This window comes from Trichosurus vulpecula, chromosome 8 (assembly GCF_011100635.1).
Source record: "Trichosurus vulpecula isolate mTriVul1 chromosome 8, mTriVul1.pri, whole genome shotgun sequence".
NCBI lineage: Eukaryota > Metazoa > Chordata > Mammalia > Diprotodontia > Phalangeridae > Trichosurus > Trichosurus vulpecula.
Window position 1 is genome coordinate 48,443,296 of NC_050580.1, and position 20,347 is coordinate 48,463,642.

The 20,347-nt window shown below is 38.3% G+C and overlaps 1 protein-coding gene across 1 annotated transcript in view; it reads left to right on the plus strand.

Moving 5' to 3' along the window:
- Nucleotides 1–20,347, plus strand: part of NEO1 (neogenin 1) — a 284,110-nt gene that overhangs the window by 91,495 nt on the left and 172,268 nt on the right. The window contains exons 4-6 of the mRNA XM_036736497.1: nucleotides 1,778–2,053; nucleotides 6,042–6,195; nucleotides 16,575–16,711. Coding sequence (XP_036592392.1) covers nucleotides 1,778–2,053; nucleotides 6,042–6,195; nucleotides 16,575–16,711 — 567 coding nt within the window. The remainder of the gene's footprint in view (nucleotides 1–1,777; nucleotides 2,054–6,041; nucleotides 6,196–16,574; nucleotides 16,712–20,347) is intronic.

Sequence of the window (20,347 nt, forward strand, 5' to 3'; positions counted from 1 at the left end):
AACCCCAAAGAATCCAGCTTCTGAGCTAAGAATTCACTATTTCACAAAAACTGCTGGGAAAATTAGAAGATGGAAGGGCAGAAACTGGGCATAGACCAATATCTTACACCATATACCAAAATAAAGTCAAAATGGGTTCATGATTTAGGAATAAAGGCTGATACTATAAGCAGTTTAGGAGAGCAAAGAGTAGTTTACCTATCAGATTTATGGGAAAGGAAAGAATTCATGACACAACAAAATGCAAAGTGGATAAATTTGATTGTTAAATTGAAAAGTTTTTGTATAAAAAAGCCCATGCAAAGAAGATTAGGAGGGAAACAGAAAATTGGGAGAAACTCTTTACAACCAGCGTCTCTTATAAAGGCCTCATCTCTAAAGTATACAGGGAACTTAGCCAAATTTATAGGAATATAAGTCATTCCCCAGTTGAGAAGTGGTCAAAGGATATGAACAGGCAGTTTTCAGAGGAAGAAATTAAAGGTATCTATAGGCCTATGAAAAATGCTCTGAATCATTATTGAGTAGAGAAATGCAAATCAAAACAACTCTTAGGTACCACATCCCTCCTGTCAGATTGGCTAACATGACAAAACAGGAAAATGATAAATGTTGGAGAGGATGTGGGAAATTTGAAACGTTGTTACATTGTTGGTGAATTGTGAACTGATCAGCTATTCTGGAGAGCAATTTGGAACTATGCCCAAAGGGCTATAAAAATGTTCATACCTTTTGACCCAGCAATACCACTTCTAGGGCTGTATCCTGAAGAGATCACAGACGTGCGAAAGGGACACGTATGTACAAAAATGTTTATAGTAGTTCTTTTTGTGGTAGCAAAGAATTGGAAACCAAGGGGATGCCCTTCAATTGGGGAATGGCTAAACAAGCTGTGGTATATGAATGTAATGGAATACTATTGTGCTGTAAGAAATGGGGTAGATATAGACTTCATTATAACCTGGAAAGACCTACATGATCTGATGCTGAGCGAGAGAAGCAAGACCAGGAGAACATTATACACAACCACAGATATATTGATTCTGTGATGACTATCTTTGGTAGATTTGGCTGTTCTCAGCAATACAAGAGTCAAAGACAACTCCAAAGGACTCATGATGGAAAGAGCTACCTACCCAGAGAAAGAACTATGGCTTCTGAATACAGATTGAGGCAAACTATTTGCTCTCCTTTCTCTCTCTCTCTCTCTCTCTCTCTCTCTCTCTCTCTCTCTGGTTTTGTTTCTTCTTTCTCATGATTCATTCCATTGGTCATAATTCTTCTACAACTTGACTATTGTGTAAATAAGTTTAATGCAAAGCTATATGTAGAAGATATATCAGATTCCATGCCATCTTGGAAGGGAGGGGAGAGGAGAGGGAAGGGAAGAAAATCTGGAACTCAAAAACATGTGGAACTGAGTGTTGTAAACTAAAAATAAAAAATCTTTTTTTTTTAAATAAAAAATCTTAATTTAAAAAAAGGACTTGGAGAGTCTGCTGAGCTACTGAGAAGGATAAGTGATTGTCTAGGGGGTCACATGATCAACAGATGACAGAGACAGGCCTTAAAAGTGGTTCTTCAGCTCCTGAGGCCAGCACTCTCTATGTACTCTGCCATGCAGAGCAATTCTATTTTTTATTTCATATGAATTTTTAACATTTTCTAGATATTTTAGTAAATCCTTTCTGGAGTATAAGCACTCAAGGAACAGCAAGTCATTACATTTCTGAGCAATGAATGATTGATTTTCATCTTTTCCTTCTGTCCCTTTTAGGCCTTCCAAGGTTTGCCAGTCAGCCAGAATCCTCATCAGTCTATGCTGGAAACAGTGCATTACTCAACTGTGAAGTCAATGCTGATTTGGTCCCATTTGTGAGGTGGGAGCAGGATCGACAGCCACTTGTTTTGGATGACAGAGTCATCAAACTCCCAAATGGAGCTCTGGTTATCAGCAATGTTACAGAAGGAGATGGAGGGCTTTATCGCTGCATAATTGAAAGTGGCGGACCGCCTAAGTACAGTGAGGAGGCTGAGCTGAAAATTCTTGCAGGTATTAAGTTGTCATATACATTTCTGCTTCTTGTCATTTTTTTTTTGCAGGGGGGAAGGCAGGGCAATTGGGGTTAAGTGACTTGCCCAAGGTCACACAGCTAGTGAATGTGACAAGTGTCTGAGGCCAGATTTGAACTCAGATACTCCTGGCCGGTGCTCTACTCACTGCGCCACCTAGTTGCCCCTAGCTCCTTGTCATTTTTAAAGAGAAGTCATTGTGTTCATTAGAAGTTGGTGTTTGGCCCACCCGTGGAAAAACACATTTTGTTATCATTGCAACAAGTCTTGGGTAACAACACTTTTGAAAGGTGCCTCTATATGGTGCATCTTTGAGTAAGTCTAACAGTAATGAATGCTGAAGTTCAGTGAGCATTACCCTCCATGCTTGCCTGCCCCTTTCTGGATCCATTCCCACAACAGTGTTCCCACTCAAGGAGCCTGCATTTCAGGATCCAGGGACCTGGAGAACTGAGATTATCCCTGTGGAGAATCCTCATTTGTACACTTCCCCATGTTCCCATTTTCAGAGATTTCTAAGAGGTTTTTGTGACATCGGCATTGGATGCAGTAACTGATGGAGTGAGCTTATTAAATTAATGCTTATTGAATGAATGAGAATAAATGAATGAAAATACAAATGCATGAGTGATCTCATGATTTTTTAAAAAGTATAATTAAAAACTTTCCCAGTTAAAAACAATCCTATTTTGTTCACAATACGAGTGTTAATGATTGAGCTTCCATGATTTACTGGGTGGTATACAAAACCTACCAGTAATGTAGTTTTGCCCTCTTGGCAGTTGGTGGATGTGACTACGGTGCTTTGATTGGATATGTGAATTTAGTAAAGTTCTGACCTTCGACCGGCAGTTACTGTGAAACTTTTGAAATAACTTTTTCTTGGTCTCCGCCCACCTCTCCTTCCCCCCCCAATCCTTCTGCCCCTCACTTATGTTGTTTCCTGGAAGGATGCTTTTAAACTCATTATCAGCATCAGGAATGATCATATGTGGCATTTAATTTAAATGAACAAAGGCCATCTAAACTGACTAGTGTCGCTGTTGACACTCAGCTCATCCTCCAAGCTTGCCCAGTGCTGGGCTCACAGGGCGGAAGATGTGTTAGTGTAATTGATCATTTAGGATGACTTTCTCAAAGGTGAAAACTTTTTCACTAATATGTAATCTAATATGGCCTTATTAAGCACTTAAAAATTCCCTGCGTTCTTTCCTTGATTATGGCATATTTTGTGTCTGAGTTTAAAAACTTGTCTCTGAATAAAAAATCTCACCTGTGCTTAATCTTTAACCAACCTGCCCATGTGCAGAAGGACCAGACCACATGACAAAACTGTTCTGTTCAGGAGTTAGTTACAAAGCTTGAGAAATCTTTTCCTGTGTTCTTGGATGGCTCTTTCCTAAAACATTTAATTCTGATGATCGAGCTTTCGCATGTACTCTCCCTGCTCTTCCCTCATTCTCTATTTAGAAGGCTCCGTAGCATGGAAGCATCCCTGCAAAGATGTGCTCTGATTTCTTAGCCCATCTTCTACATTTTATTTCTACCCAAATAGGTTAAAAGAAACATTGTGGTTTGGGAGGGGACGCACTTGCATTGTTTTTGAATGGCCGACTGTTCAACAGAAAAATATCCAAACGCAGGATGTTAGCGATGAGAAAGTAGCTAGTATGAAATTTGAAGTAACCTCCTGCTTTGGTTTCCTTGAAAAGACACTTCTTAAGCCTTTAGACTAAGAATTGTTAAAATAGATTGACTTAACAAATTGCAGAAAGGTTAATGATATTGCAGTCTGCTCAATATACAGATTTTATTTTTTTATTTAGAAGCTGCATCATAGCATCGTAAGATTTTGTAGCTGGAAGGAATCTTAGAGATCATCCAGGATAACCAAATCTTTGTTAATGGCACAAAAATCACAAATGACCATTTGCATTATACTTGTTAGGAACATTACTTTATTCCCACCAGAAATAAGTATTTGGTGGTTTTATAAATGATAAGCTAATTATTCCAGAACATTTTGACTTCTTTTAGTGGTAATACATTTTTATGGGACCTTTCTTAGTTACTGAATGATATTTTTCTTATTTCACAAATGATATTTAGAGTGAAATTTATTTGATGTTATTTATTGCTTTGGTGCAAGTATAAATACTTAATCATAAAACCTTTCAGCACTGACTTACATATTTAAAATTAAGTCACAGGTTCAAATCTATATGAAATTCATACCATTAAGGAGAACATACATTTGATTTCTGACTAAAAGTTCTGATTTGTTTTAAGTAGTTCAGTCAAGTGTCATTTTTGGCTCTAAAACTATCAAGATTACTTTCTGATTCCTCTATCATTAACAAACAATTACATTTTAAATTTAGATTTTCTATTTTGATGTTCAGAATTAGTGATGGTGAGGGGTAATTATTTGACTAAGAACCTTTGGTTTCATCTTCCAAAAATTCGGGGAGATGGTGTGTGTGTGTGTGTGTGTGTGTGTGTGTTTGTGTGTGTGTGCGTGTGTCTGTGTGTAAGGTAGTTTTAAAAAAATTTTTCAATTTTTTTTCTTGGGCTTTTTTATTATCTCTAATATACCAATGCGATAAGTGTATGGAAAACCAAGTGAAACCTATATTTCAAATATACTTTTATATTACTAAATTAGCCAGATGACTGGGTTTATAGAAAATGCTAAAAAAACTGTTACATATATTTTAGCATCCTTCATGGCTTCAAAATTTGTATAAGTGAATAAATTTACATCCTTAGTTCCAATTAGAGAAGCACTCACCTTGTTTCTATCTCTTCTTGTTTCATACTTGTATTGTTGCAGTAGCTTTCTACTATTCTCTTTCTCTATTAAAATCTGACCCCAAACATACCTATCCAGACTTATTTCTAATTACTTCCTTATAAGATCCCTATATGCCAGTCACATTGGCCTTTTTTGCTTGTCTAAATAGTCTGTAAGATGTAGCTAGGTGGTATGGTGAATAGATTACTGGATGTAGGGTCTGGAAAATCTGAATTCAAATCCAGCCTTAGATACTTACTAATTGTGTGACCCTAGGTAAGTCATTTAATCTATATCCCTCAGTTTCCTGATGTGCAAAATGGAGATAATAGCACCTACTGTGCATGATTGTTCTGAGGGTAGTAATATGAGGTAATATTTGTAAAGTGCTTTGCAGACCTTTATATTATTATTAATCTATTTATTCATCCATTCATTTCCACCTTCCTTCCTTTCTTTTTGCTAGCCATTTTCTGAACACATTTGATATGGGTTCGTATGTGCTATACCTTCCGTGCTGCTCTTTTTACTTCTACCTGAATTGTCATCTCTAACTTCCTTTTCCCAAGCCCAGAGTAAGATGCTGGTTCATGTCCTTTCTCTGAAGCTATACTACTATATTATGTGATTGCTGTAGCCTCTTAGAGCTAGAGCTTCCAGCAGTTCTCTAAGACTATTTGCAGTGTTGGTGGGAGTTCCGCTATCAACAAAATCATGGGTCGTGACATCATATTCCCCTTCACCTTCCCCTCAAAATTCCATCTGTCTTTCAAGGCTCAGTTCAAATGTTCCCTCCTTCCTGAAGTCCTTACTAGTTACCTTAGCCCTGAGTTATCCTTTCCTCTTACTTCCTTTGACACTGTTTATTATAACTCAGCACTTCTAAAGTTGTATTTTTTTATGTACATCTTTCCCATTAGATTGTTCACTCTTGAAATACAGGCCTGTATGTTAAACATCTTTATGTCTCTGTGACTCATACAGTGTTTTTCATATAGTAAACAATAATTTGAATTGATCTGTTGAAGTAGATTTCCATGTATACTCTCTTGCTGCCTAATGTGATAATGCCCATAATTTAAAGACATGAATTGAACTCATTAGTTAGCCATTAATGAAGTGGCTTAAATTGTTAATTGTTAATCATTATCCATTATTTTGGAAACTTTTTTAGATCCTGAGATTCCATCCAGCTTGGTATTTTTGAGCCAGCCTTCACCACTAATCAAAGTTATTGGGCAGAGTGCAGTATTGCCTTGCATTGCTTCAGGAGTTCCTACACCTGTCATCAGATGGACAAGAAATGACGAGGCCCTTAGCCCGGAAAGGTAAATGGTAGCTGATTAAAAATCCTTTCTACAATTAAATTAATAAGAAGATTCGCTTTGATCTCATTAGAGACTACAAGCTATGCATTTTAAGAATCATTGTGTTTGCTACCTCTGATTAGAATTTCATGGGTGGGGGGAGAAGTGCTTTCAAAATGTGAAGAAATTACTCCTTTAATCTTGCCCTCTAGCTTGAATGTTCCTCCTGCTTTAGCATCCATTCACAGGTCCACCTTCTTGCAGGATTATGACCAAGCTTCTCTGTCCCTCCTCTTCTTGAATTCTTAGCCTGCTTTAAAGCACAAATTCTTCACCTTTTTTTCTGTGGTCACTTTAATGGTCTAAAGAAACCTGTGGACCCTTCCTACAATACTGGTCATGAATGCATAAAATAACACGTTGGATTTAAAAGGAAGCCAATTATATTGAAATACAATTTTTTTAAGTATATACCCTAGAAAATAGCCACTACAGTTTATTGAGTAGGAGTGTGAGTGACATGGTCAGACTTGTGTTTAGAGAGATCAGTTTGACAGTGAAGTGGAAGATGGACTGGAGTGGGGAGAGACTGTGACAACCTGCAGGCTATTGAAATAGTCCCAGGCTAGAGGTGATGAAAGTGTGCGCTAGAGTAGTGTCAATGTCAGGGAAGAGAAAGGGGTCTGATACAAGACGTAGAATCAACAGGATTTGGCAACAGATTGGATATGGAGGAACAAGTGAGTGGTGAGAGAGAGTGAGGAGTCTATGTTGATATCTGGGTTGTGAGCCTGCGAGTATAGCAGAATAGAAAAACTTGAATTCATGTTTGTGAATTTTTCCAAAGAACCAAAGGGAGAGAACAAACAAATTGAGAATAAAAGTAAACTTAAGTGAAGAACAATGTAGAAAAAGAGAAACTAAAAGCAGTAATGTTTAAAAAAATCACATAATCTTTATACAAGTAAAGCCCATTGATCTTGAAGACAGCATGTGTACAGAAAACTTAGGGATTATTGGCCTCCCTGAAAAACATGATAAATCAAAAAACCTGAACATCACAGTGCAAGAAATGATAAAAGAAAACCAGAAATTTTGAATATAAGGAAATGATGCCCCAGTTTAAAAACTCACAGATTGTTTCCAGGGGGCAAGGCTAGGGTCAAGGGATCAAGATAAAGACCTTTAAATATGAAGGAAAGGAAATTTGAAGACACACAAGATTATTCTTTACCCATTAGAAATCATAGAAAGGAATGGAGTAATATATTTTGAAAAGCAAAGGAGCTCAAGATGCATCTTTCTAAGCCTAATTGTTAATGAAAATAATGGATATTCAATAAAAAAGAGACATTTGAAGCATTTCAACACCCAAAATCAAGACATGAGCAGATTATAAAATTTAGAAATAAAGGCATATTTGGGGATGTGGTGGATTTGTTTCCAGACCACTGCAGTAAAGCAAGTATTGCAATAAAGTGAGTCACATGAATATTTTGGTTTCCCAGTGCATACAAGTTATGTTTACACTATACTGTAGTCTTTTTTTAAAAATTTATTTAATATTTTTGGTTTTCAGCATTCTCCCCATTTCTGCCCTCCCCCCCCCACTTCAAGATGGCATATATTGCCCCATTCCCCAGTCAGCCCTCCCTTCTGTTAACCCCACTCCCCAGTCCATCCTCTTTTCCCTTACTTTCTTGTAGGGCAAGATAAATTTCTGTGCCCCATTGCCTGTATATTTTAGTTCCCAGTTGCATGCAAAAACAACTTTTTTTTTGAACATCTACTTTTAAAACTTTGAGTTCCAAATTCTCTCCCCTCTTCCCTCCCCACCCACCCTCCCTCCCTAGTAAGGCAAGCAATTCAACATAGGTCACATGTGTATCATTATGCAAAACCCTTCCACTATACTCATGTTGTGAAATACTAACTATATTTCCCTCCCTCCTATCCTGTCCCCCTGTGTTCAATTTTCTCCCTTGACCCCATTCCTTTTCAAAAGTCTTTGCTTTGGGTTACCTCTTCCCCCTATCTGCCCTCCCTTCTATTGTCGTGCCTTTTTATCCCCTTCCTTCTTCTTTCCTGTGGGGTAAGATACCCAATTGAGTCTTTATGTTATTCCCTCCTCAAGTCAAGTCCAACTCATTCCCCCTCACCTGCCCCCTCTTCTCTTCCAACAGAACTGCTTTTTCTTGCCACTTTTATGTGAGACAATTTACCCCATTCCATCTCTCCCTTTCTCCCTCTCTCAATATATTCCTCTCTCATCCCTTAATTTTATTTTTTAGGTGTCATCCTTTCATATTCAACTTACCCTATACCCTCTGTCTCTCTCTCTCTCTCTCTATCTCTCTCTCCATATATATATGTGTGTGTGTGTGTGTATACATATATATATATACACACACACATACACACATATATATACACATATACACACACACATACACACATATATATACATATGTATATATATGTATATATATGCATATACGTATATACACATACGTATACATGTACGTATACATGTACACACACACACACATATATATATGTATATATTCCCTTCAGCTACCCTAATGCTCAGGTCTCATGAATTACACACATCACACACATCATCTTTCCATGTAGGAATGTAAACAAAAGAGTTCAACTTTAGTAAGTCCCTTAGGATTTCTCTTTCTTGTTTACCTTTTCATGCTTCTCTTGATTCTTGTGTTTGAAAGTCAAATTTTCTATTCAGCTCTGGTCTTTTCACTGAGAAAGCTTGAAAGTCCTCTATTTTATTGAAAGTCCATATTTTGCCTTGGAGCATGATACTCAGTTTTGCTGGGTAGGTGATTCTTGGTTTTAATCCTAGCTCCATTGACCTCCGGAATATCATATTCCAAGCCCTTTGATCCCTTAATGTAGAAGCTGCTAGATTTTGTGTTATCCTGATTGTGTTTCCCCAGTACTCAAATTATTTCTTTCTGGCTGCTTGCAGTATTTTCGCCTTGATCTGGGAACTCTGGAATTTGGTGACAATATTCCTAGGAGTTTTCTTTTTGGGACCTTTTTCAGGAGGGATCAGTGGATTCTTTCAATTTCTATTTTACCCTCTGGCTCTAGAATATCAGGGCAGTTGTCCTTGATAATTTCTTGAAAGGTGATATCTAGGCTCTTTTTTTGATCATGGCTTTCAGGTAGTCCAATAATTTTTAAATTATCTCTCCTGGATCTATTTTCCAGGTCAGTGGTTTTTCCAATGAGACATTTCACATTGTCTTCCATTTTTGCATTCTTTTGGTTCTGTTTTATAATATCTTGATTTCTCATCAAGTCACTAGCTTCCACTTGCTCCAATCTAATTTTTAAGGTGGTATTTTCTTCAGTGGTCTTTTGGACCTCCTTTTCCATTTGGCTAATTCTGCCTTTCAAGGTATTCTTCTCCTCATTGGCTTTTTGGAGCTCTTTTGCCATTGAGTTAGTCTATTTTTTAAGGTGTTATTTTGTTCAGTATTTTTTTTGGGTCTCCTTTTACCAGTCGTTGACTTGTTTTTCATGGTTTTCTCACATCCCTCTCACTTCTCTTCCCAATTTTTCCTCTACTTCTCTTACTTGGTTTTCCAAATCCTTTCTGAGCTCTTCCATGGCCTGAGACCAGTTGATGTTTTTCTTGGAGGCTTTTGATGTAGGCTCTTTGACATTGTTGACTTCTTGTGGCTGTATGTTTTGGTCTTCTTTGTCACCAAAGAAAGATTCCAAAGTCTGAGTCTGAATCTGAGTCTGTTTCCGCTGCCTGGCCATGTTTCCAGCCAACTACTTGACCCTTGAGCTTTTTGTCAGGATATGACTGCTTGTAGAGTAGAGAGTACTTTGTCTGAAGCTTGAGGGGCTGTGCTGCTGTTTTCAGAGCTGCTTGTACACAGCAAACTCTGCCACAACAGTGCTCCTCCTCCCCCAAGAACTGCCAACCATGATTGCAGCCCAGATCCAGGCAGGGCAAAGCAGGCTTTGCACTCCTGCTCTAATCTGCCACTTAATTCCTCCCACCATGTGGGCCTGGGGCCAGAGGCAACTGCAGCTGTAGCTCTGGAAGCAGCCTCAGAGCTGCACCACCTCTGCCGCCCCCAGGATCATGGCCAACAGCTTACTCCTTTCACTCTATCCCAGCAGCATTTCCCAGTAACCTTCTCTGTTGTCTTTGGTGTTTGTGGGTTGAGAAGTCTGGTAACTGCTGCAGCTCACTGATTCAGGGCACTAGGGCCTGTTCCCCCTGGCTCCTGGTCTGGTTGGTCCAGGTGCGGCCCACACTAGGCTCTGCTCTGCTCTACTCCAAGCTCTGTGTGATAGACCCTTCCCAGTGACCATCCAGGCTGTCCTGGGCTGGAGCCCTGCTCTCCTTTGCTATTTCGTGGGTTCTGCAGTTCTAGAATTTGTTCAGAGCCATTTTTTATAGGTGTTTGGAGGGACCTGGGGGGGAGCTTAAGCAAGTCCCTGGTTTCCAGCCGCCATCTTGGCTCTGCCCTATAAATAACATCCCAGAATGCCAAATGAAAATAAAAAATCTGGAATAGAATTAATCCTGTAAAGATAATTTATGATTAAGACTTTTTGTGAAAGAAATAATTTTAAGATGTGGTTTACCCTTTACATGTTTCTAAGATGACAAATCAATCTCAGTTGCATTTGAACTGGTTAAAATGGTGCTTGCTTTTTTTACAACTTCCAGGGGGAAAAAATGCCTTTTAGAAAGCATGTTAGGGACAGTTAGGTAGAGCAGTGGATAGAGCACAGGCCCTGGAATAAGGAAGACCTGAATTCAAATCCAGCCTCAGACACGTACTAGCTGTGTGACCCTGGGCAAGTCACTTAACCCTGATTGCCTTCCTCCCCAAAAAAGCACATGTTACAAAAACAGTTAAGATAGATGTTCTCAAAGTTGGAGATTATATAGCAAGCAACTCTAATGTACCAACCACAGTAAATTAAAATTAAACACTGGAAAAAAATCTTACTTAGATGAAGAACATAAACACCAGTTAAATGAAGAGTAAAGAGTTGAAATGGTTGAATAAATTATGTAGTGACAAAGGCATTTGGAATTTGGTTTGAAAACAATTTTTAAAATTTAAACATTTGGTACTTAAATCTTTAGGACCTATGTGTGCTATTACAATATTCAAATAGGCCTATAATCTCATTAATTGAGGAGTTCCCACTGATGGTATAGATTGTAAGCCATCCAGACCTGCCCAGTCCTATGTAGCTCTAGTCTATGTCTTCCCATTCATTCACCACTGGGGATTCATCCAACATTCTGGAGAATTTCGTTACTTTGGCTTGACATTGTGCAGTATAATGTCATCCTTTCTTCTTTCCATATGACCAGCCCACCTTTTCTTCTTATCATACAATTCTTGGATGCTGTCTCTTATTTTTGTTCTTTGAAGTTCTTTGTTATTTATTGCAGCCTGTTCATGCCCACCTCTCCAGTGCCCTTTGTGTGATAACTCATTTTTAATTCTTCAGAGGGGATTGTATTATATCCCTTGGCTGCCATAGAGCAACACTATTAAAATATTAGTATTTTTTTAAATAGACTACTGAATCTTAAAGGAATACCCTTGTAATCAAACATCAGGTATTTATTGAGCAATTAGTATTTTAAAGGAACTTCAATAAGTGCTATTGGTGAGATACACTCACCCAAACGTAATATATATTATGTGACTAACTATATAATATAGCATATAATTATACATTACATAATAAGTATAATGTAAATGTTACATAAACATAGATATAATAATAAATGTTAGATGTAATATTTTATATAAACAACACAGCCTACTGTCAGAAAATTGTTTGGGGAGACAAGATACACTGCAGACAGTTAAGTAACAGTATGTATATGGTAATACCGATGGTTGTCATAGATGACGTCACCGTAGGCCAGGATAGTGAGGGAAGCTGACTCAGGTGTCGTTCATTGTGAGCTTTCTGTGAAAACTGGAAATGGTTTTGAAAGAGACTCAGAGTGAGAATTGAAGAGCTTCAGTGAACAGGTAGGAGTTTAGCTGAGATTTAAAGATTATGTAGGGTTTTTATTGGAAGAAGAGGAATAAGGAATGGAATAAAGAGACAGAAAGGTAGGGGTCTGTGTGGCAGGTTTGAGGAGAAATAAGTAGATGGCCAAACCATTCCAGGAAACAATCTGGTACTATACATCAAAAGTCATTAAACTATACAAACTTTTGATTCCCCCAAATGCTACGACTAGGCATTCCCTTCTCAAGGTTAAAGGCAGAGAGAAATAATATATATGTACATTTATGGGAGCAATTTTTGTTGTAGCAAAGAACTGGAAACAGTGGATGTCCATTAATTGGGGCATAGCTGAACAATTATGGTAAATGAAGAAATGGAATTGTAAAATAAGAATAATTAATGTGAAGAATTCAGAGAAACTTGCTAATACTTGTGTGAAATGAGCAAATCCGGGACAGTTTACATGCTGACCACAGTAATGTAAAGGAAAACAACTTTGAAATCCTTCAGAATTCTGTTGAACACAGTGAACGGTTGTGGACTCCAGCAGATGATAATAAAGCAGGCTTCTTGTTTTTTGAAAGGAAAGTAATAGCATAGAGGTACAGAATGAGACATACATTTCTAGACATGGTTAATGTATTGATTTGTTGTCTTTGATTATACTTCCTTATTTCTATTACTAGTTAGTATTAAGAGGTAGCTAGGTGGTACAATGTTTAGAGCACTGGACTCGGAGTCAGGAAGACCACTATTCAAATCCTACCTCTTAATATGGTGACTGTTTTCCATCATTTCCAACTGGATATCCTATGGCCATCTCAAAATCAACATATATACTAAACTTATTTGTTTATGTTGTAAAGAACTTGAAACCAAAGCCATATAAGGAATGGTTGGAGGAAACAGATATTTAACCTGTACAAGAAACCACCTTTGAACCACTTTTTAACCAGTTTTGAAACACTGACACCACATGCAGAATTAGATTTTATTTATTTACTTGTTTATGTATTTATATGTTAATTTGTGTGTATTTATTGTGTATAACTTCAGAGAACACAAATAGGACTAGTGGATAGAAGTTAGAAGGAGGCACATTTTGATGGGAAATGTTTCTAGTAGTTGGGGCTATTCAGGAATGAAACATGTTGCCCTTTTAGATATTTAATTTCCTGTCCCTGGTTTAAACAGACTATTATTGAGTAATAGTGGCTTATGCTTCATCTGTTAATTAAGCTTCATTTCCCAGCATTTATTGTTTCACCTTGTAGTAAGGCTCCTCCAGCAATTCATCTAACTAGATGTTCCTTCAACTTGAAGGAACTTAATGGAAAGTTGAATCTGATAGCATGACTTAATTTCTTGATGATTTTATTATTTTTAAGACCATATGGATGTTGGCTGGTCAAGCCTGTATTTAATGTTATGTGGGGTACCTGCTTTCAGCAAAGATTTCAGTTAAATCTGTATATATTTTTGCACTTTAGATTTAATTCGTTCCATCAGTTCAGCTTTCCCCACAAGGGGGTGTTCTGGATGTATAGATTGATAGGAGGCCCAGGTATGGTAAAGTTTCTCCAGAAGACCAGTTTGCTTGGATTTTCTTTAGAAAAGGGTAATGTTTTTAGGCAATAAGAATGCTTTTAAAAGCAAAGAAAGTCAACAATTCTAAAATAAACAGAAAGGGAGAGTTTTAAGCATTTTATTTCTGTGAATAAATAAAATAATTAAGGAAAGGCTTAAGGAATATGTGATAACATTAAATTAGTGAAGTAAAACTGAAAATTTCCTGTTGCTCCATGCTCTCCTTCTTTACCTCCTTTTGTAATCCAGGTCTTCCTTCAAGATTCATCTCAAGCAGTGCTTTCTATGTAGGTCTTTCCCCAAGGTTACCTTGTATTTCCTTTGTATGTGTTTTGTATAAACTTTTGTCTATGTACATGTTTCTCCATTCCAGTGTAGGAGCATAGAAGATTTTGGTTTTATATCACCATTAATGCTTTGTGAAATGAATGAATATTTAATGTAGAATGCGTTAACTCTGAAGTATTACTGTAATGTCAGCTCTTAGAAGAAGATCAGCATGGAATGGAGTAATAAGAGAAAGCCTTGTGTAGCAAGGAGTCACAGGTGAGATTTGACATTTGTAGCTCCACATGTGTTGGGCCCTGTGTTCAGCATTTGGGATACCAAGATAAGAGTGAAATAGTCCCTACCCTTCAGAAGATTACATTCTGATGGGAGAGACAAATATTAATATTTAAAAATACAGATGATAACGTACAAGGAAGGAAGGCCCTAGGAACTGTGGGAAGTGATGATGTACAGGATAGGCTTCAGGTAGGATGTGGTGCTTATGCTGGGTATTCAAGGAAACACAGGCTTCTGAGAGGCATACATCAGCAGAGAGTACCCATGCTTGGGTAGCAGCCAGTGCAGAGGCATAATGCTGGAGACATAGTGTCAGATGTGGGAGACAGCAATAGTAAGTAGGCCAGTATGTCTGGACTGTCTAGTGCATGGAGGAGGAGTAATATTGTGGAAGAAGATTGGAGAGATAAAAAGGGCCCAGCTGTAAAGAGCTTTAAATTCCAAGTAATGACATTTATATTTGATGCCAGAGATAATAGGGAACCACTGGAGTTTTATTTTGTAGGGAATGACATGGTTAAGGGAAAATCCCTTTGATTTTATGTTATGTGTTAGAGTGGGGAGAGGCTTAAGTTAATAAGACCAAATAGGAGGATATTATATTAGTTCAGGTAAGAGGATGAATGCCTGATTCAGGGTGGTGGTTTACCAGTGAAGAGAAAGGGATCTGTGTGAGAGAATATTGTGGACATAGAAATGACAAGATTTGGCAACTGGTTGAATATGTAGAGTGTAGAGTGAGGAGGTGAGAGTGACACTAAGAAATGAACCTCTTTGACTGTAAGGATAGTGGTAGTGAAGGGGAGAGATAATGAGTTCTGTTTTAGAGATGTTGAGTGGCAGTGTCTTTGGACGTGCAGTTTGAAATGTCCAGTAGGCAATTAGGGTATGTGGATCTTCATGAGGGTCATGAGAGAAACCAGTCAGGGGTGGGAAACCTGCAGCCTCAAGGCCACATGTGGCCCTCTAGGTCCCCAAGTGCTGCTCTTTGACTGAATTCAGACTTCACAGAACAAATTCCATTCTGTGAAGTTTGGATTCAGTCAGAGGGCCACATGTGGCTTTTAAACCTCTCAACTCTCAGCCTTCCTTTTGAGAATGACAGCCTTTGGCCAGGAATAATGTATTTCATCCAAATTGCTTAGCTACTGATCCTCTTGGCTTTTACTGCAAGTGATTATCATCAGAAGACTCCATACATCTAACCAGAACACAGCCCGTGTGAAAGCAACATCAGCATCTGGGAGAGTGATTGGTTTTGGGAAATTGCTCACAATGTCTTAAATTTCAGAAATTTTGATTTACCATAAAGTACCCATTTTTGATAATAAAGTGATAATTGGCAATTTCTTTAATAACATTTGAGTGGAGACAGCTTTCTGGGGTAGAGATGGACTGCTGGGTGTGGATTCAGCAACACCTGGGTTCAAATACTACTTAAACCCTTACCAACCCTGTGACCCTGGGTAGCTTCTCTTAGGCTCTGCTTGTTGTTGTTCAGTTATATTTAGTTGTATCTGATTCTATGTGGCTCCATTTGGAGTTTTCTTGGCAGAGACACTGGAGTGCTCTGCCTTTACCTTCTCCGGCTCATTTTACAGATGAGGGAACTGAGGCAAAGGGGGTGAAGTGACTTGCCCAGGGTCACACACCTACTAAGTGTCTGAGGCCAGATTTGAACTCAGAAGATGAGGGTTTCTTATTCCAGGCCTGGCGCTCTATCCACCGTGTCACCTCGCTGCCCAGTCTCAGTTTCTTTGTCTGTAAAGTGGGGGAGGATGAGGCTAGCCCCTACCTCATAGGTTTGTTATGCGGATCCTTAGAGAGCTGTATGAATGCTAACTAGATGATAACACTTGAATGTTTGATCTTTGTGCAAGGCTAAAATCATGTAAATAAACTCACAGTATTTTTAACTTTTGTGACAGCACTCAGATATAACATAATATCATTTGTTTGAGTAGAAAAGTGGGGCTAGCCCATTTACAGAAGCAGAAAACAAGGCTAAGTGCAAAGTTAGGTGAATCTCTAACCCAGGTCTTCTGGCTCCAAGGCTGGTAGTCTTTCCACTTCCTGATGGCAGTAACACCATGAAGAATAATATGCTTTGGCCACTTTTTCTTCTGTAGAGAATGTTTCAGATTTTAGACTCAGTGATGATAATTTGTTAATCAATAACTAATGTCCCTGATCCATCCTGTTTTGTGCAGCTCTGACAGATTGAAGCTGCTGGCAGGAAGTAACCTGGAAGTCAGGGAGCTCACGGAGGAGGATGCTGGGACCTACGCCTGCATCGCTGACAATGGCAATGAGACGATAGAGGCTCAAGCAGACCTCACCGTTCAAGGTACGCACACACTTGTCTTAGAAAACAAAAAGAACATGACCTGTCAAGTGTCAGCCTTTTGTGTCCCTTCAAAAGGGAAGTAGTGATGAGCTCTGTGTGCCATTTTGGATAAAGTCAAATCTCCATATTATTGTTCTGACCTATTCATCCAGCAAGCATTCATTAAATTCCTCTGGTATACCAGGCACTGTGAAACCATCCCTGCCCTTAAAGAGAGCATTCTCGGGAATTATTTGAGGAAATACCATGTAAATGATAAGTTCATTTAAAAAATAGAAAATGATTTCCATATGGGAGAGAATCAGCAAAAATCTTATGGTGAAGTTTGCATTAGAGCTGAGTCTTGAATGAAGCTAGGGATTTTAAGAGGCAGAGGTGAGGAGAGAGCGTCCCATGGCTGAACGCCCGTTTGAAGTCCTAGATTAGGAGATAAAATGTCACGTATGTGGAAGAAGTAGCAGGCAAGCCTGTTTGCTCAGAACAAAGTCAGGATAGGGTTAGTGCAAAATCAGTCTCCAGAGATGGGTCAGGCGGATTGTGAAGGGCTTTAAGTGTCAGATATAGGAGCTTGTATTTTATCTTCAAGGCAAGACAGTAATGATAGGAATATCAGTTTGGCAGCTTTGTGGAAGATGGATCAGAGAGGGAGGAGACTTGAGACACAGAGACATTATTGTAATAGTCCAGGCAGTAGAGAAGGATGTCCAGAGCTAGCACGTGGGAGGCTGTCTGAGCAGAGAGAAGGGGACGCTTCTGAGAGATTTGGTAGATCTAGAATTGACAAGAAGAAACTGAATGACCATATCAGAAGTATTATCTAGGTGATGGACAAGGGTCTCCCAAGATGAGGTACATATGGGAATACCCACCTCAACTAGGCCTTCACTGTGGCAATCCTTTTACACTTTGCTAATTAACTTACCATCTCATTCATCATAGGAGCTCTTCCAAGTCTTTTTATCCCTTCTCAAACCTCCCATATTTCCCCTATTCCACACCCTCTCAGCTGAAAACTTTGTCTTGTATTTCACTAAAAAATGAGGCCATTCTCTGAGGACTCTCTTCACCAGTCTTTCTCATTTCATATCACTCAGGTGTTTTCTACCACTATCTTCTTCACCTGTCTTATGTGATGAGGTGGCCCTTCTTGCCAAGACAGTCTCCTCTCTGCACACACAAGTAATGTTCCACTTTGCCTTCTTTAGTAGATTGCTACCCACCCCCCGACCCCCATCATTCTCACTCTCTCACATATCTCGAGTCTTTCCCTGTCTGCTAGCTGCTTCCCTATGGCCTGCAAATATATCCATGTTTCTCCCATTCTCACTTAGACCATTCATATCCACTAGATGTCATCGCATATCTCACTTCCTTTTTGTGGCTAAATTTCCTGAGAGTCACAAAGTTGGGAAGTTTTTGGAGGGGGACGTTAAAGAGGGCCCAGGACAAATCCCTGTAGTTAGTTGGGTAATTACCTTCATTTAAACTTCTAGAGTGAGTGAAAGTATATCATAGAATCCTAGATTTAGAGCTGGTAATCACTAACATCAAAATTTTCTTATTTAGTTCATATTACTCAAAATGTACTTTGAGAAATTATGTTTTAGTAAATTAGAGTCTTTAGTATTCCTTTTTTATTTGGCTCAGATTTGATCTATAAAAATTCCTTCCATTCATTTACCTAGATTAATAAAACTTCTTTGAAGGGTCAGTGTCAAAAACCAGGGGATATATTAAGTAAAAAATGACTTTTGCTGCAGTATTTTTAAAAATAATCATATTAATGTGGACCATTTCTTTATCTTAAATTAATGTAAAATATTGCAGAAACTGAAAAAAGCATAGAGAAATTAATATTTATTAAATAATAATCCCTTGGTATATAGTAGGTATTTAAATGCCTGTCGACTTGATTTGCATGCATGGTAGCCCACTGTTAGGTAGAAAGGTAACTGCTTCAACTCAGAATTTGCTTAGTTATGAAAGATGAAATTGAGCAAAGGGGCAGATTGGCATACTGGATTTAGTGCTTAGGTTTGAGCCAGAAAGACCTGGGTTTAGTCCTGGTCTCCGCCTTTAGAAGCTATATGTCCATCGACAAATTTACATAATCTCTCGGAGCTTTGGTTTCCTTAAGTAGACAGTGGGGAAGAAAATACTGCCTCTAATATATAACCCGCAGAGTTTCTGTGGGGCTAACACGAAATAATGTATGTAAAGCGTTTTCCAAACTTTAGAATGTTGTACACTTATCAGTTATTATTTATTTATAATACTTCCTATGAATGTTTCCTTGCATATTAAGGCTTTTTCCTCATAGCTACAGATAAGAGGGCATGAAAACAAATATGGAAATTTTTGCTTCAACTCTGCCCTCTTACTGAACTGTCCATTGGATTTTCGTTAGGTAAAGTGTCAATGATGGTAAAAAGCAATTGAAGGGAAACGGAATTGAGTCTTTCTAAGCTACAGTTGTCTGGCTTCAGTTAATTTTTATCAAGTTATGTCTACAGGAAGCTCCATGCTGGCAGATACTGACAGGGTTAAAAGTGCACTCTTCATCTGGTAAATATTTCAGATTTATTGTTTTATCATCAACTCATGGGTTGCCCACACATATTATGACGTGAATTAGCTCACTTCATGTTTTTCCTGTCATCTGTTATAGATTATAGATAATAACACTGAATGATAAGTTTAATGGGAATTTTCCCTTTCTCTTGAAACATTTACTGAAATTTGTAGTATAATTTCTATTTTGTAGTATAATTCCTATTCAGAAACAGAAAATTAACTCTGTAGTGTTATTTTCCTATGACATATTGCCAAATTGGTTAGTTTATTTCAAGATTCTTTGTTAAAGAAAAAACCACCAATAAATAGCCAGTAAACATTTAAGTGCCTACTATGTGCCAGGCACTATGCTAAGCATGGGGGATATAAAATGAAGTGAAAGGCAGTCCTGGCCCTCAAGGAGTTTACAGTCTAATGGAGGAGGCAACAACCAAACAAGTATATATAAACATGCTATACACAGGATGAATAGAGAATAAGTAAAAGTGAGAAAAAGGAAAGATATGGAGTCTGATTTGTCCTGTGGATGACTGCAGACTTGTTCTCATGGATATAAGAGCCTGTTCTTCATGATCTTGGCTGGACTTCTCAAAATTTCTCCCCTGCACAGGTAGTTATGTACTCATAGGAAGAAAAATGGTGCCACGTTTTTTTCCATGGCCGAACTTCTGATTTAAATCTTAATACTCTCGAATCAATCTTCAGATTCCAAAGGATGCCATGAGTACAGAGAATTGGTTAACATTTGAGACCTTTTTTCTAGTACTTTGTATAGTATGGTAGTTTTCATGTATTAGATAGATGAACAGGTACTTGGTGATTGATCAGAGTTATAGTAGACTCCGCATCTAGCATTCTTTTCATTGCACCTCACTGTTCTTTGTATGGGAGTTATTTGGTTTGGTGGAAAGAGTTGCTACACTCATCTTAAAAGCTAAAACGGCCCCTGACCATAACCACCTATTGTTACCATTAGCACTCTCCCCAGTTCCCAACTTAACTCCATCCTAAACACTGATAATGGATGACTTTACCATTTCATCAGACAAAATGTTAATTTTG